The 16858-nt window shown below is 40.5% G+C and overlaps 1 protein-coding gene across 2 annotated transcripts in view; it reads left to right on the top strand.

The window, feature by feature from the left end:
• The window catches only part of Atp8b4 (ATPase phospholipid transporting 8B4 (putative)), a 178623-nt gene that overhangs the window by 91959 nt on the left and 69806 nt on the right, over nt 1-16858 (top strand). For both annotated transcript variants that reach the window (XM_021156332.2, XM_021156331.2), the window contains exons 11-14: nt 2806-2894; nt 5035-5231; nt 10516-10724; nt 15355-15401. In XM_021156332.2, coding sequence (XP_021011991.1) covers nt 2806-2894; nt 5035-5231; nt 10516-10724; nt 15355-15401 — 542 coding nt within the window. The remainder of the gene's footprint in view (nt 1-2805; nt 2895-5034; nt 5232-10515; nt 10725-15354; nt 15402-16858) is intronic.

Here is a 16858-nt window from a genome sequence, read left to right as displayed (position 1 = left end):
GCCAGGGCCAAGAAGTGGGAGTGGGTGGGTGGGGGAGTGGGTGGGGGACTTTTGGGATAGCATTGGAAATGTAAATGAAATAAATACCTAATTAAAAAAACCCCACACATCCTTCATCTATAAAAAAAGAGGCAGAATAAATAATTAATATTTAAAATACATATATGGGGAGCATAGAGTATTGCCTATGGTATTTGTAATGCTTGTAAATGGACAGTAGGTCTTTAAATGAGTGCACTATTGGGGTGGGAGGTGCAGGGGAACGCTGACTAGTATTCAGGACAGAGCAGATGCAGGGAGGCGAGGGTACCAGACATTTTTGCCGTTTATTTATTTATTTATTTATTTATTTATTTATTTATTTTACACTCCAGATTTTATTACTCACCCCATCTCCACAAGAATGTCTCTACCCCCCCCCCAGCCCCCACCCTACCAGACCTCTAAACTCCCTGTCTCTTGAGGGTTAGGTGCATCTTCTCTGAACCCAGACCTGGCAGTCCTCTATTGTATGTGTGTTGGGAGTCTCATATCAGCTGGTGTATGCTGCTTGGTTGGTGGTCCTGTGTTTGAGAGATCTCTGGGGTCCAGGATAATTGAGACTGCTGGTCCTCCTACAGGACTGTCCTCCCACTCAGCTTCTTTCAGCCTTCCCTAATTCAACCACAGGGATCAGCAGCTTCTGTTCATTGGTTGAGTGCAAATATCTGCATCTGACTCTTTCAGCAGCTTGTTGGGTCTTCTGGAGTATGGTCATGATAGGTCCCTTTTTGTGAGCACTCCATAGCCTCAGTAACAGTGTCAGGCCTTGGGACCTCCCCTTGACCTGGATCCCACTTTGGGCCTGTCACTGGACCTTCTTTTTCTCAGGCTCATCTCTATTTCCATCCCTGCAGTTCTTCCAGAAAAGAACAATTATGGGTCAAAGTTTTGACTGTGGGATGGCAACCCCCTCTCTCACTTGATGCTCTGTCTTCCTGCTGGAGGTGGGCTCTATAAATTCCATCTCCCTACTGTCTGGCATTTCATCTAAGGTCCCTCCCATTGAGTCCTGAGAGTCTCTCACCTCCCAGGTCTCTGTTGCATTCCGGAGGGGCCCCCCAACCTCCTATCTCCATATTTCCATTCTTTCTGCTGTCCCTCAGGGTTTCAGTCCTTTTCCCTCACCCAATAACAGATCAGGTTCCCCTCTCCCTCCCACCACTCCCATCCACTTTCCCTCCCAGGCCCCTCCTTCCCCACTTGTGATTTCTTTCTTTTCCCTCCCAAGTGGGATTGAGATGTCCTCACTTGGGCCTTTCAGCTTGTTGATCTTTTTGAGTTCTGTGGATTGTATCTTGTGTATTCTGTACTTTTTTTTGGGATAATAACCACTTATTAGTGAGTACATACCATGCATGTCCTTTTGGGTATGAATTACCTCACTCAGGATGATATTTTCCAGTTCCATCCATTTGCCTGCAAAGCTAAAGATGTCCTCATTCTTAATAGCAAGTAGTATTCCATTGTGAAAATGAACCACATTTTCTGTATCCATTCTTCTGGTGTGGGACATCTGGTTGTTTCCTGCTTCTGGCTATCACAAATAAGGCTGCTATGAACACAGTGGAACATGTGCCCTTATGGAATGATGGGGCATCTTTTGGGTATATTCCCAAGAGTGGTATTGCTGGGTCTTCAGGTAGATCTATTTTCAATTATCTGAGGAACCTCCAGATTGATTTCCAGAGTGGTTGTACCAGTTTGCAATCCTACCAGCAAAGGAAGAGTGTTCCTCTTTCTCCACATTCTTGCCAACATGTGCTGTCACCACTGAGTTTTTGATCTTAGCTATTCTGATTGGTGTAAGGTGGAATCTCAGGGTTGTTTTGATTTGCATTTCTCTGATCACTAAGGATTCTAAACATTTCTTTAGGTAGTTCTCAGTCATTCTAGTTTCCTCTTTTGTGAATTCTCGGTTTAGTTCTATATCCCATTTTTTTATTGGGTTGTTTGATTTTTTTTTTTTTGGTGGTTAGCTTCTTGAGTTCTTTATATATTTTGAATATTAGTCCTTTATCAGATGTGGCGTTAGTGAAGTTTTTTTTTTTTCCCAATCTGTAGGTTGCTGATTTGTCTTATTGACTGTGTCCTTTGCCTTACAGAAGCTTTCCAGTTTCATGAGGTCCCATTTATCAATTTTTGATCTTAGAGCATGAACCATTGGAGTTCTGTTTAGGAAATTTCCCATGATCCCAATGAGTTCAAGACTCTTTCCCACTTTCTCTTCTATTAGATTCAGTATATCCGGTTTTATGTTGAGGTCCTTCATTCAATTGGACTTGAGCTTTTGAAAGGTGACAAATATGGTTCTATTTTCATTTTTCTCCATACAGACAGCCAGTTAGACCAGCACCATTTATTGAAGATGCTTTCTTTTTCCACTGTATATATTTTGGCATCTTTGTCAAAGATCAAGTGTCCTAACTGTGTGGTTTCAATATGAAGTGACTTTATGTCTGCTCTCTAGTTTGGGTTTAAATTTTATTTTGTCAGACATTAGAGCAGTAACAACTGGTTGTTTTTTATAGGTTCCTTTTGACTGGAATACATTTTCCATTCTTTAAACCTAATGTAGCTTCTGCCCTTTGTGGTCAGGTGTGTTTCTAGAAGGTAGCAAGTAGATCTTTCCTTCTTTTTGAGCAAGTATACTAGCCTGTGCCTTTTGATTGGGGCAATTTATAACATTAATAGTTATTATTGGGAGATATGTATTGATTCCTGCCATTAGATTGATTTTGTTTCAGAAATGTTACTCTTTTACAGGTCCAGACACTAAACTAATGCAGAACAGTGGTAAGACAAAGTTTAAAAGGACAAGCATTGACAGACTGATGAATACCCTAGTCCTGTGGGTAAGTTTCTGTCAGGGCAATGAGTACTTTTGTGCTGTGGACGAATCATTAAGAGGTTGACAAGTACTCTATGACTATGGGTGAGTCCATGACAGGTTGATGCATAGTCTAGTGCTATGGCTAAATCACTGACAGGTTGGTGAGTATGTTAGAGATATGAGTGGATCACTGACAGGTTGACTAGTACTCTAGTTCTCTTGGTGAGAATAGCATATTTGTCTATCTGCCTGTCTTTTTTTTTTTTTTTTTTTTTTTTGGTTTTTCGAGACAGGGTTTCTCTGTATAGCCCTGGCTGTCCTGGAACTCACTTTGTAGACCAGGCTGGCCTCGAACTCAGAAATCCGCCTGCCTCTGCCTCCCGAGTGCTGGGATTAAAGGCGTGCGCCACCACACCCGGCTCTATCTGCCTGTCTTATCTGTCAATCTGTCTGTCTGTCTGTCTCTCTGTCTATGTATGTATGTATGTATGTATGTATGTATGTATTATGTATGTATGTATTTTATCTGTTTGCCTGTTACCTATCATCTATCATCTGTCAATCATAGCATAAAGTCACTGGTGGCACCCTTGGTTTTTTGTGGTAGTAAATAAGATGATCCCCTAAGGACTTTTAAGTAGGGCATTTAATGCCAAACATCATTAATTTTAGTGGTTTAAAGTAATTCCATTCAATTAATTTGTAGCACTAACTATTAAAAGAAGAAGACACTATGATATACATACAAATTGATAGTGTATGGGAGACACATGGTTCAAGTTTTCTCTTATACCTAGTTTTTCTAATAACCTTCAGTAAGGTTGTTTTTCAACTTCCTCTTCATATTCTCCTACTTCATTTATGAAAGTGAAGAAGCAAATAGTTCTAGATATCAGGAAGTCTTGCTTGGAGAAAAAATGTACACATTCCTACTCTGTAGAGCCTTTTCTGTCTCCAGAGTGGCTTGTGTGAGCTCCTGATACAGAAGCAGAACAAGTCACCACAAATTCGTTCCCAAGACACTGCCTTTGAGTCCCTCATCTGGGTCGCTGTGGGTTTGGACTCGGTACTGATGACTTCATTGTCTCTCTGATGTACTTCCAAAATGTTTGCTTTTCTAATTCTGGTAGAGATGGTGCTGTTAAAATCTGGTACACATTTTCACCTTGCCTCCCACTTATTTCAAGTATTTCAAAAAACAAAGTAACTACATCATGAGATGTTTTGGCTCACCCTCCTTCCCCCCCCCCCAGCCCTTTCTGTCCTTATGTAAGGATTTGCAGACAGGTCTACAGCTAAGAATTCTGACAGGCAGAGATGGTGAAGGGAAGCATCAGTCAGTGTACTAGTGGCTTATCATGTTGCTGTTGTCAAATGCCCAACAAAAACAATTTAAAGGAAGAAGAATTTGGTTTGTTATACAGTTCTGGGGATGTAGTCAGTCCTGGCAGTGACTGCATAGCTGCAGGAGCAGGAGGCAGCTGATCGCATTGCACCCACAGTAAGGAACCTGAGAGAGATGGATGCTGCTCAGGTGGCTTTCTCCTTTAAATACTCTGGGAACACCTGCTGGGGTGTTGCTGCCCCCTGTAGGTGGGTCTTCCCACTTCAGTTAATCCAGTCTAGACAATCCCTTACAGACTTGGCCAGAAGCTTGTTTCCATGGTGATTCTAAAGTCCATCAAACTGTCAACTATGGTGAACCATTACAGTACATTGTAGCTGGATCACAGATGTAAACTGGGCTTTCCAGGGCACTGAGGTCTCATAGTCTTCTGACTTCAAGCGTTGAAGTATGTGATTTGTCACAGAGTAAGGGTATGACGATAACTGGGTGACAGGGTCAGCCTATGACATGGTCTTTTCTGTGTTTACCCTTTTATTTTGTTTTAAATCTGCGGATAATGGTTGCATCTGCCTTAGAGAGAGTTAGTGAGAGAATCAAGTGAGAGGTATATGTGAGATATCTGGCCATACCTAGGTCATAAAATGCTAACTTTTATTCATATGCCTGGTTGTAAGTAAGAAAGGGTTTGTATAACTTGATTTTCAAACGACAATTTCGGATGGGAAATGGACTTGTAGTTAGATTGTATTGACGTGACTAACTTGGGATTCATGTTAACCTTAACCAAATTTCTATACTTTTATTTTTATTTCAGATTTTTGGGTTTCTGGTATGCTTGGGAATTATTCTTGCAGTAGGAAGTTCAATCATGGAGAGTGAAGTTGGGGACCAGTTCAGAACTCCCCTCTTCTGGAGAGAAGGCGAGAGGAGCTTCTTGTTCTCTGGATTCTTAACATTCTGGTCATATGTCATCATTCTCAACACGCTGGTGCCCATTTCATTATATGTGAGGTGAGCTGTGGTTTGCACTGGGATGACGTCATTTCATCGCTCACCCTGAGTGTGATCGGCTAAATCTGTTAGCAATAAGGCAACTGGGCTCTTCAATGCTGTTTAATGTGTACATTTTTGTATCATAACAAATGCATTTTATTTTCTTCTTGATTAGTATGGTTTCTTAGGGATGTGTTTCTTTGGAACATATAAACTGCACTATAAACTCATGGAATATGGTCAGTAAAATTGAGTTGGTCTAAGGGAAGGAAAAAAAAAACCCAGGATGTCTTGAGATGTGGCCTTCCAGCCATTGGTCTGCCTCAGATACCTGGATGCAGGTGCTGTCCTACCACTCACTACTCCTGTAACATTGGGAAAATCACCTCACCATTAACTTCTTAAGCTTCTTCACTTTAAAAAGTGGGCAAAATATAAGTCCTGTCTCATAGGATAATCTGAGGACTCAATGAATGTCTGGCATACTCTAAAGTTTAATGAGTAGTAGTCTCCTTATTTTTGGCAGCATCATAAATAAATACAGAAAGGACCCAAAGTAAGGTAGGTGATAGTACCTGGCTATTGTAGGTAACTATGGTTCTTAATTCCCACTATTCTGGTGTATAGTTTCTAGATCTAGTTTTACAGAGTGATATTAAAATGGTCTGTCATTGTCTGTATCAACCTTCAACTTTGTGTGTGTGTGTTCTCTTTCCCTTTCTGTGAGTGAATATTTGTTCTTTCTGTGTGTTCTCTTTCTCCAAACATAAGTATGTTTTCTTCTCTCTCTACCCATGTCCCTTTCTTCATACATGTATGTGTGTGACAGAGTGTGCTCCACAAGGTTTAGGTAAGTCTACCTGAGACATTCTCTATTCCAATCCTACCAAGACTGAGTCAGTCCCTGAGATCCTGGAGTGAGGACAGGCTTGGCTGGTTTTTTTTTTTTTTTTTTTTATGCTTGCCATCAATACTAACAATATACAAAGCCACCAGCCCTGACTCTCCTCTAATTATGACTAACTTCTCTTTTCTCTTTCCAAAAACTAAGCCACAGTGAAACAAAGAAAGTTAATGAACAAAATTTACTCTTGTTTTGGATAGTGGTAAGGAAACTGAAATGTCAAGTTGTGGGAAATTGACTTGAAGTAGGGGCATGTGGCCACAACACCACAGATTGCTCCGGGCGGTCTGGAGCTGTGGGCAGTCTGGACTTGGTGTAATCTGTATTCTACTGGCTCATCTTCAGTACTGAGAGTCTCTTATGCTTGAATCCTGATATAAAGCCTGCAATAAATGCCATTCTTTGCCAGAAAAGCCATGATCAACTTTGTTGATTTCTGGATTCCTTTCTATTCAAAAAATAGCACCCACCTTTGATCTATGTGTACATTAATCATTTATATCTGATCTCAGTACAGCACTTCATTGCTTAAAACTAGTCTTTTTTGCATTGCTTTTTATGATTTCAAAATCGCTCTCTGCCATTCTATATGACATGAATATGAGGACTTGCCACATTCCATAGATGGTTATGTTTCCTTTCTTTTTTAATGTCTTGCATGAGCCACTAAACACACTTTATCTTACTTATGTATCCCCCAAATCTTCTGAAGTAGCTCTTGCTGAAATGGGGAGTTGATTCATTCAGGATTACATAGATTCTCATTAGATCAAAATGAAGATCTAAATCTGCACTGCCTGATATTTGCACCTTGTTTCTCCCCTGGCTCTAAACTGTGTGATTTGGGACCAGTGAGGATAAAAAGCTGGGGTTTTCCTCTCGCTGAATTACTGATATCAATCTCAACTCGAGGGGAAAGCATTTCAAGAAATTTCAGGCTGTTTGGTCCTAAGTGCTCAAACACTCTGATACAGGAACAGGTGTGTCTATGATGAAGACTGAAGCCCTCCAACCCCCCATTAGGCTTTTGGATAAGGTACAATACATAAACTAATGCCATATGGTTGAAAGTCATGATTCGCTTTGAACAGTTAACAGTTCCAGGTGAGCAGAGACATTTATTCTTATATTTCCATGCTGTCAGTGTGTTTATGCGCTTAGAAAGATTCAGCCACAGGTTGTGTGTGTGTGTGTGTGTGTGTGTGTGTGCGTGTGCGTGTGTGTGTATGTGTATGTCTCTCTATGTGTGTGTGTGCATGTGTGTGTGTGCCTGTGTATGTCTCTTTGTGTGTGTGTGTGTGAAAGAAAGGGCTGCATGTAGTACGGCCACTCCCCTAAACCCTCTCTTTCTAAGCAAAAAGGAGATCTATCTTCTTTATAGGCTATTTTAAGGCTCAGGAACGTAAATGCATTTTGCAGATTTCTATTGGCTTGTAGTGCATCATGGGAGAATAAAAAAAAACTGCTACAAAACTGCTTTGAATTTACAAGGAGCTACCAGGTTTGCAGACAATTCAAAGCTTTGAGTGATTTTTGCAGAGTGGCCACTCATTTCAGGGCCAATATGTCTTCCAGGATCCTCAGGAGATGCTCAGGACTGCTGGTCATACTGAACATTACATGTCTATTTCTCCTGTTTTATGCATAAATATTTATAATGAAGTTTAACTTACAAATCAGGCACAGTAATAGATTAACAATAAAGTGAACAAATGTAAAAATTATAATCGCATAGTACAGTAAAAGTTATATAACATGGCTTTCTTGTTTCAAGGTATTACATTGTTCTGTGTGTACCCTTGTGTCTTAGTCAGGGTTTCTATTCCTGCACAAACATTATGACCAAGAAGCAAGTTGGGGAGGAAAGGGTTTATTTAGCTTACATTTCCACACTGCTGTTCATCATCAAAGGAAGTCAGGACTGGAACTCAAGCAGGTCAGGAAGCAGGAGCTGATGCAGAGGCTATGGAGGGATGTTCTTTACTGGCTTGCGTCCTCTGGCTTGCACAACTTGCTTTTTTATAGAACCCAAGACTACCTACCAGCCCAGGGATGGCACCACCCACAATGGGTCTTCCCCACTTGATCACTAATTGAGAAAATGCCTTACAGTTGGATCTCATGGAGACATTTCCTCAACTGAAGCTCCTTTCTCTGTGATAACTCCAGCTTGTGTCAAGTTGACACAAAACCAGCCAGTATACCCTGCTTTGATATATGATGATATAATGTCAGAAGGATAGGACGAAGTGTGGTGGATAACTTAAGCATTGTGATAACATTACCTGGACACAGACACTGCAGTGCCCTACTAATAGATCTGGTAGCTAAGATGGCTGCTATGTGGATAGTGTATGCTGAGGGATATATCAGCCAAGGGTCTATCACATCTCAGGTGTGGTAGGTCCAGGCAGAGCAGGTTAGGATGGGGTAACAGTTCACCCTTTGGGAACACTACACAACTTAAAGCAAAAATTGTTTAATTTTGGAATTTTCCATCAAATATGTTTTGGATACAGTTAATTGTGGGTAACTGAAACTATAGGAAGTGAACCTTCAGTAAGGGGAGATTATTGTGTAATACCATAGTGAAGGCCAGGTTTGCACTGGGATTCTGGTTATAACTCAGGGCCAATGTGTGTGTGTGTGTGTGTGTGTGTGTGTGTGTGTGTGTGTGTGTGTGAGTTGGGTTAGTCACTTAATCTTGCAAGCCATAATTTCCTAATTGGTGAAATTAGAGACTAGAGGGCCAGAACCTACTCACTTGTCACGGTCTGCCTGTTTAGGACAGGTTGGGTGATGAACCTGAACTGTTATTAGTCCTAACACCTCCCCATGTAAAGGAATAAGGATACAGTAAGCTACTCTGCAAAAACCTGAGTCAGAGTGGCTAGTTAGGGATGCAGGGAGAGGGGCAGAAAAGTAAAACACACATTAAAGTATATAAACACATGCAGAATTAAGATCTATTCATCTTTTACTCATATGGTTTTATGTAGTCATTGTGTGATTTTAGTTTAGGAGAAACTCAGAGATGACCTGGCCTCATATTACTCTGAGAGGGAAGTATTGTGCCCAGCTTTTAGAACTAGATGCCCAGCATTCAGAATTCTCACACACCATCTAGCCCTCTTCCTGTAAAGATAAGAAATCCTACTCAGATCAGAAATAAACTGTAGCTTAGTGCTGTTATTGGTGCAATTTTATGTTATGCTCTTATTAATATACAAAGACATGAATTGAAATTCAATGAGCAGAGACAGGACTAATTCAAACCAAAACAAACCTATTCAGGAAAAAATAATGCACACAAGTGATTATAAACCTAGGCATCCAAAATGATATACACCCCTGATAGAATTCAGCTAAGTATATGATAATGTGAGACACACACACACACACACACACACACACACTTTAAAGCTTTTTTTTTAGATCAGCAATAATTTAAAAACCTAGTCTATCAATAACAAACATAATGTCCAGGAACAAATCTGTCCAGCTGTGGTATGGAACTATATAAAAATAAAGCAAAACTGAATTATGTTACAATATAATACTTTTAAAATGGAATTTCTGGAAAAAAACATATCCTTATCATTGAGGCTGCCCTTAATTTTATGAAATACAGTTTTTTTGCAAGCAGTTAATACAATACAAGCCCAAGAAAATCCCTTAATAAATTTTCTATGAAAACTGATACCTCACATTGCAATAATCTTTTGGGCACCCCATTTGGCATCATAGATGACAGACATTTGGATTTAGTCCCTTGGCCACAGACTTCCCCTTTCTGGAGTTTGAATATATAAGCCATTACTGCACAAAGACTGCACTCTTCCTAGTAGATGGACAGTGACAAACTGTTTTTAGCCAAGATTGATCACGGTTTGTTTACTGCTTAGTGGAGACTTATTGCTGACTTCTTTTGAAAGTAAAACCAGATCAATGTCTCAGGACACATTTCTTCCAACTAGATATATGCCAAATATCTTCCAACTAGATATATACCAAATATCTTCCAACTAGATATATGCCAAATATCTTCAGTAAGGGTCCATTTACTCTGCGATGCAGATGGAGTTTCAAGTGAACATGCCACAGAAAACACTCCACTGGGCTTGTTTAATAGAGAGAACCTCAGGCCCTTGCCCGAGGCTTTCTGATGAGCCATCCGTATCACTTTATGATGCTGAAAGGAAATACCTCGGGCACCAAGGTTTATGGGCAGATTTTCAGCGGAGGTATTTCTGAAGATTGCTAGGACCTAAAGACAAAGCACTTATATATTTTTGTTTTTAAAAGTCTTGAGGATTTTGGCAAAGCTTTGTGTGTTCATGTATTGACAGGTTCTCTCTGTCCTTTCTTCTTCTTCTCTCTCATGTTAATGGACCACAGTGTGGAAGTAATTCGTCTGGGGCACAGTTATTTCATAAACTGGGACCGGAAGATGTATTATGCTTCGAAAGCAATGCCTGCTGAAGCCCGGACGACCACTCTCAATGAGGAGCTGGGCCAGATCGAATATATCTTCTCTGACAAAACAGGAACTCTCACCCAAAACATCATGACTTTTAAAAAATGTTCCATTAATGGAAGAGTCTACGGTAAGGGAATAGTTTCTCTTAATGATACCAAATAAATAAATAAATAAATAAATAAATAAATAAATAAATAAATCATTCAAAACTAATATCCCTTTACCCCCCTTACCAAACCATCATGGCTTTCTTGTTAAGCATTGCTATGATACTTGACAGATAATGGACACCCATAAACTAGTTATTGCACACATTTGAAAGAATCTGATGAAACTTAGCATCTGTTGCCATCCATGGTAGACTGTTCCCTTTGATACCCTGTTCTGTGGATTTGTTCTGTAACTGCTCTGGAGGCCAAATTCCCTGGTTGTGCCCTAAGCAGTGTGATTTATCTTGTTAAGCCAATGTCTTTTGCGTCCTCCTCTATTCCCTCTGGGATCAATGTCAATATATGTGTTTTTGAGGATTTAGTATTTCCTGAAATGCACATTTCCTAGGGCACCTTCACCACTAATTTCCCCTTTGGATTCTTCTGTATGGATAAATAATTTGTATTTGGTGATCCAAGCATGTTTGTTCTTGGTCCATCTCAAGCTGGCATTGTCTAGCTAGTAGACAATTTCTTCTGTAGCAAACAGGGAGGCCTGGTGGGACCTTTGGGAGAGTCCTCTGGATCTCTTACCTTAATTCATGGAGGTCATTCATTTTGCCAAGGAGTTCCAAGAGAAGGTAACTTTTTTTTTTTGTCTCCTAATGAAAAGGAAACTTTATACCTTGTCGAATAATTTAAAGTAGGATTTGACTCTGAAGGAAAATAAGGGATTGAAAAACTCGCTATGCTATGCTGACCTCCCTCTCGTTGAATATCATCATCATCACCCACCCATGTAACAATGATGCCCTCAGCTCTCCTGTATCCCTAACTATCCTGCCTTCTTTGGTAGTGGACATGGTGACTTCCGGCCTGAGCTTTCTTGTGTGTCTTACATCCATGTCATGCCTGCTAGAACCATTACTTAAAATTTATGGACATTTTTTTTTGAGTCTTAACAATACTTCCTTGACCTAAATAGTGGTGTAAGTAAAAATATTTTGAACATTGGGGGATATTTTAAAATTTAGAGATCCATTTGATTCATTTTAACCCAGTGATATGATTTCTAAGAAGCAGTCTGAAGTTATTAGACATGTGGACAAATAATCATTTGTTTAGATGTTTGTTGTGAGCTACTTTTGGAGAAAACTTCTTGATATTTTCAGGTAGAGATTTCAAGATCTTTGTAAATTTGCATATTTTAAAAACCATATGAAGGCTAGTAATTTTCCTCATAGACTATAGGAAAGGAACAGAAAGGGTTAAGTATCCTCTTTTGGTCCCAATTTATATATGCATTATAATTTATAACATATTTATACCCATAAAACATACTTCTTGCACACAACAATACTTTTCAGAAGTGCTTTTTTGGGTACAGCTTAACTTGATTTGAGTCATAGATCTGGACTTTGGGAAATTTTGACTTTTTACTCTGACCTATTGACTTAGTTTACCATGGCTGTGATGAAACACCATCACCGAAGCAACTGAGGGAAGAAAGTATTTATTGGCTTACATTTCAAGATTACTGCTTATCATCAAAGGAAGTCAGAACCTGGAGGTGGGAGCTGATGCAGAGGTCATGAAGGGATTCTGCTTACTGGCTTGCTCTTCATGGTTTCTCAGCAAGCACTTTATAGAACTCAGGACCACCAGCCCAGGGATGGCACCACCCACAACTTGGTGGGCCTTCTCACATTAATTACTAATTTTAAAAAATGCCCCACAGCCTTGCTTAGAGACCAGTCTTATGGAGGCATTTTCTCAGTTGATGTTCCCTCATCTCAGATGCCTCCAGTGTGTGTCAAGTTGACATAAAACTATCCAAACACCTATCTACATCTTGTTTCTGTAATCAGAGTTATTACATCCTTAGACTTTTAACGTTTCTTCTGTTTCATCTCTAGCCCTGCAATGGGCTCTCTTTGGGGGGGGGGGCTTGTAAATACAAAGACAAAGTTCTTTCTCTTCTTTCCATCATTTAATTAGAATGAATGCATTTGTGGTCATGATAGGACCATGACCATGTATGTGACTCTGAGTTTTATATTTTAGGAGGTTGGCTAGGTTCATTACAATCTCAAGGACTCCTCCTGCACAGCACATGAAAAGCATTCATAACTTAGACCTGCACTCCAGAAAAAACACAAACAAATGTTGAATATTGTAACATGTGAAAGAAAAGACATGGGTATAGATTCCCATCATGCTGACTTCTTATAATATAGTCCTCTACTTCTAACTCTGCTCTTCAGCTCATCCATAAAACTTGAATGAAAGTCTTACTGGTACAAGCTTGTAAGTAATCCTGTCTGATTCATGTGGATGCAAATACTTCACTACTGTAAAAAGGGAATCCTAGTCAATAGTATCAACCCTTCAAATACTAAGGGAAGTTTAGAAAAATATCCAGATTTCCAAATCCTTTCCAGACTGTGCCAGTAGCTGGGAAACAGCTGTTCAAACATGGGAGCCTGTGAGTGACATGCCACACTCAAACCACAGCATTCATCCCTTGCTCCCTACACTACGGTCATTTCATGATCCACAATGTATTTCATGGAACTTCAAAACTTCCTATAATTTTCAGCACTCGTAGTGCTGAAAGTCCAAAGTCTCTTTAAAGACTCAAGGTAATCTTGTAACTGTGACACCCTGCAAAACAAAGTATGATTATATACATCCAACATACAGCAACAGAGAACAAATGTGTGCCCTCTTTGGCAGCATGCATAGCATCTTCATATATTATTATAGCTAGTTCTCAAGGAGGAGGTTTCCAGATCAGTTCCACTGTCTGACATATCTTCAGCAAGTAGGGGTTTGCTTTCATGTTCTAGGAGGTAACCAAGGGCAATGTCAATCTATTGTCTTACTATTCTCTTGGACTCACCCTGACCACCAGATCAAAAGGAGGTTTCCCATGGGAGGTACTGGGTTCTTTCTTTCTTTCTTTCTTTCTTTCTTTCTTTCTTTCTTTCTTTCTTTCTTTCTTTCTTTCTTTCTTTCTTTCTTTCTTTCTTTCTTTNCTTCCTTCCTTCCTTCCTTCCTTCCTTCCTTCCTTTCTTTCCTTCTTTCTTTCTTTCGAATTATTTATTTATTTTATGTATATGAGTACACTGTAGCTGTCTTCAGACATACCAGAAGAGATCATCAGATCCCATTACAGATGCTTGTGAGCCACCATGTGTCAGGGAATTGAGCTCAGGATCTCTGGAAGAGCTGTCAGTGCTTTCAACCGCTGAGCCACCTCTCCATCTCAAGCACTGACGGTTTTGTTAGTCTATGGCTCTTATGGGAAGCACTATCACCTGGTGGTGCCTGTCTTGATTTTGTTTGCTCATTTGTCTTTAGGAATTTTGTGCACTGCATTTTGATAATGTACATCCTCTCCTCTGACTCCTCCTAGATTCATGTCAGCTTCCCTGCCCACCTGTTTGGTGTCCTCCCTCCATCTTTGCCTGTCAAGTGTAGCTTATGCTGCCCATATGCTTTTGGATGTGTGACCTTTACTAGAGGATAGGATACTTACAAGAGACTGCACCCATAAAGAAAATGGACTCTCCCTCTCTCTGCCAATAGCTTCTTAGCTGGGACTGTGACTTTGTGCCCATCCCTCCCCATCCCCCACACACTGGCATTTTGCACAGCCTGAGACTGTACAGGTCTTATGCATGGTGTCTCAACTGCTGTAATATGTGCCTTTCTGTATTCAGAGAACAGTTTCTTTGAGGTCACCCACTTCTTACGACTCTTAGAGTCTTTCTATCCCCTTATCTGACATGATCCCTGAGCCTTGGAGGGATGGGATGTGATATACATGCTCCGTTTAGCATTCAACAGCTTTGTATTCTCTGTTCCTTAATCAGTTGTGGGTCTGTGTTAACCACCTCTACTGCAGAACAATGTTTCTCTGATGGGGGTTGATCGATGCGCTAAGCTGGGGCCACATATCTCACCATTTTTATTTTTTAATGTCTACTTATTTACTTTTATCTTAAGCATAAGCACCCCTCTAATTAATAGTAATTTATAGGGCTATACATATCGTGGCAGTATTTGAATTTATATTCTATCTAGTAATAGTGCTTCAGGAAAGAGTACACTAATTGGCACTGAATATATATATAACCTGCACAGTTTCATACAAAATGCCATACAAAATGCCAGTGTGTGGGGGACGGGGAGAGATGGGTACAAAGTCACAGTCTCAGCTAAGAAGCTATTGGCAGAGGGAGGGATAGTCCATTTTCTTTATGGGTGCAGCCTCTTGCAAGTATACTATCCTCTAGTAAAGGTTACACATCCAAAAGCTTATATAATATAATATATGATATATATATAATACACATATATTAATATATATGTATATATTAATGGAAAAGAGGCCATTAATTTGAAGTAGATGGAACATTCGGGAAGGATGGGAGGCAGGAAAGGGAAGGGGAAATGATGTAATTATATTAATCTCTCCATAGTATAAAAAAAAACAAAAACCCCAAACTAAAGCAAAACAAAACACTAAGTTTATCCTCTAAAATTACATGTTTAAAACTAGTTTCAGTTTTACTTACTGCTTATTTTCAATGTTTATTTTAGCAGGTGAAGTGCTAGATGACCCAAGCCAGAAGAAAGAAATAACTAAGGTATAGAAGAGATACATTTCATTTTCTTTTTGTTTCAGTTTTAAATGGTATCTAATTTTAAAGCATACACTTTCTTAAAGGCTTGATTTATTCTATCCACTATGAGGCATGTAAAAAAACAACAACTAAGAAATAGATTTACATGGTTCAAAATTTCTTCTAACCTAGGTCTCTTGGCCACACGGTTTCCAAATCTTTAGCCTTGTGCATGGACTTCCTGTTCAAGTGGCTGGAAGAATGCAGGTCTCATGTCAGAGTCTCTACACTGGCAGGAAATAGGACTGAAGACGACATTGTGAATGTTGTGATCTTTGCTACCCGCCGATTCCCAACTCTTGTAACAATTATGCTTTGCTCAGTGTGCTCCTGAACTGCAGCCATGTGGACATAGGGTCTACCCTGATTCACATGGAAGGTGGCACTAAAGGCTTTGGCCCAGAGGGCCAAGGATATGCAGTTGGAAATACACCCCACCCCCAAGCAAGCCAAGGCACATAAAACATACCCCCATCCTCAAGCAAGCCAAGGCAGAAATCCGTCACCTTCTCAAGAAGCAGTACAGGCCACATTGTCATCTATGTGCCTATCAGAGGCTGACTCTTTGAGCTGGTTGAGCTGAAAGTCTACCCTATTGGTCATGAGCCCTGGGTTAGGGGAGGGTGGGGTGGACAGATAAAGCCTGATAGGTCAACATTAAGAGTGTGGTCCTTGCATTAGCATATGCTGCTCAACCACAGGATTAAATACGATGTTAGGCTCTACGTATTATGGAAGGGGAAGGACAAACAGCCCTGGAGACCCTGCAGCTGATTAGAGTAACAGCCAGAACTGATTCAGAGTGACAAATGTCACAAGATGCAAGTCCTTGAAGAGACCAAACCACACTGAGGCAAGGCCCCTTGGTGCTGGAGGCGGACAGGACCATAGCTACTATTGAGGGCACCTGTGATAAGGAGGTATCTGGTTCATGCTCACAAGCTCAAGCCCATAGTTCTCCCAGGAACCCAGTGTTGCCTCTGGGAAGCAGCTTCAGTGGATTTCCCCCATCATTGGTTGACTTAACATGCAGCAGAAGCCCAACTGACAGAAACATCTCGGCTCTATAAGGCTGAGCACCAGTGAAGGCTGCTGGCTCTGACTCTACAGCCTGTTCTTATTGCAAGTCCCTAAACAGGGCTCCTCCCTGTCCCACTTCTCTTTTCCCCTGTTACTGAAGAGTTCAGCCAGAGCCCAGGCCCTGAGATTTGGAATTAGCTCCATGTCCTACATTAGGCTCTGGGGCCTGGCAGGGCAAGTTAGCCCCATAATGTAGGATACAGCCTTGCTTCCTGGGTAGCAGGATTTTACCTATTGGAGATGTCTACTTGTTGGGCACCAACCCATCTTGCCATTGTACCTACATGGCTGGCTTCCTGATTCTGCCTTCTCTCCTAGCAGCTGTCATCCTGGTGAGGCTA

Source organism: Mus caroli, chromosome 2, assembly GCF_900094665.2.
Source record: "Mus caroli chromosome 2, CAROLI_EIJ_v1.1, whole genome shotgun sequence".
In the NCBI taxonomy this organism is placed as follows: domain Eukaryota; kingdom Metazoa; phylum Chordata; class Mammalia; order Rodentia; family Muridae; genus Mus; species Mus caroli.
Note: the sequence above shows the minus strand (reverse complement) of the source record. Positions and strands in the feature narration are given on the sequence as shown.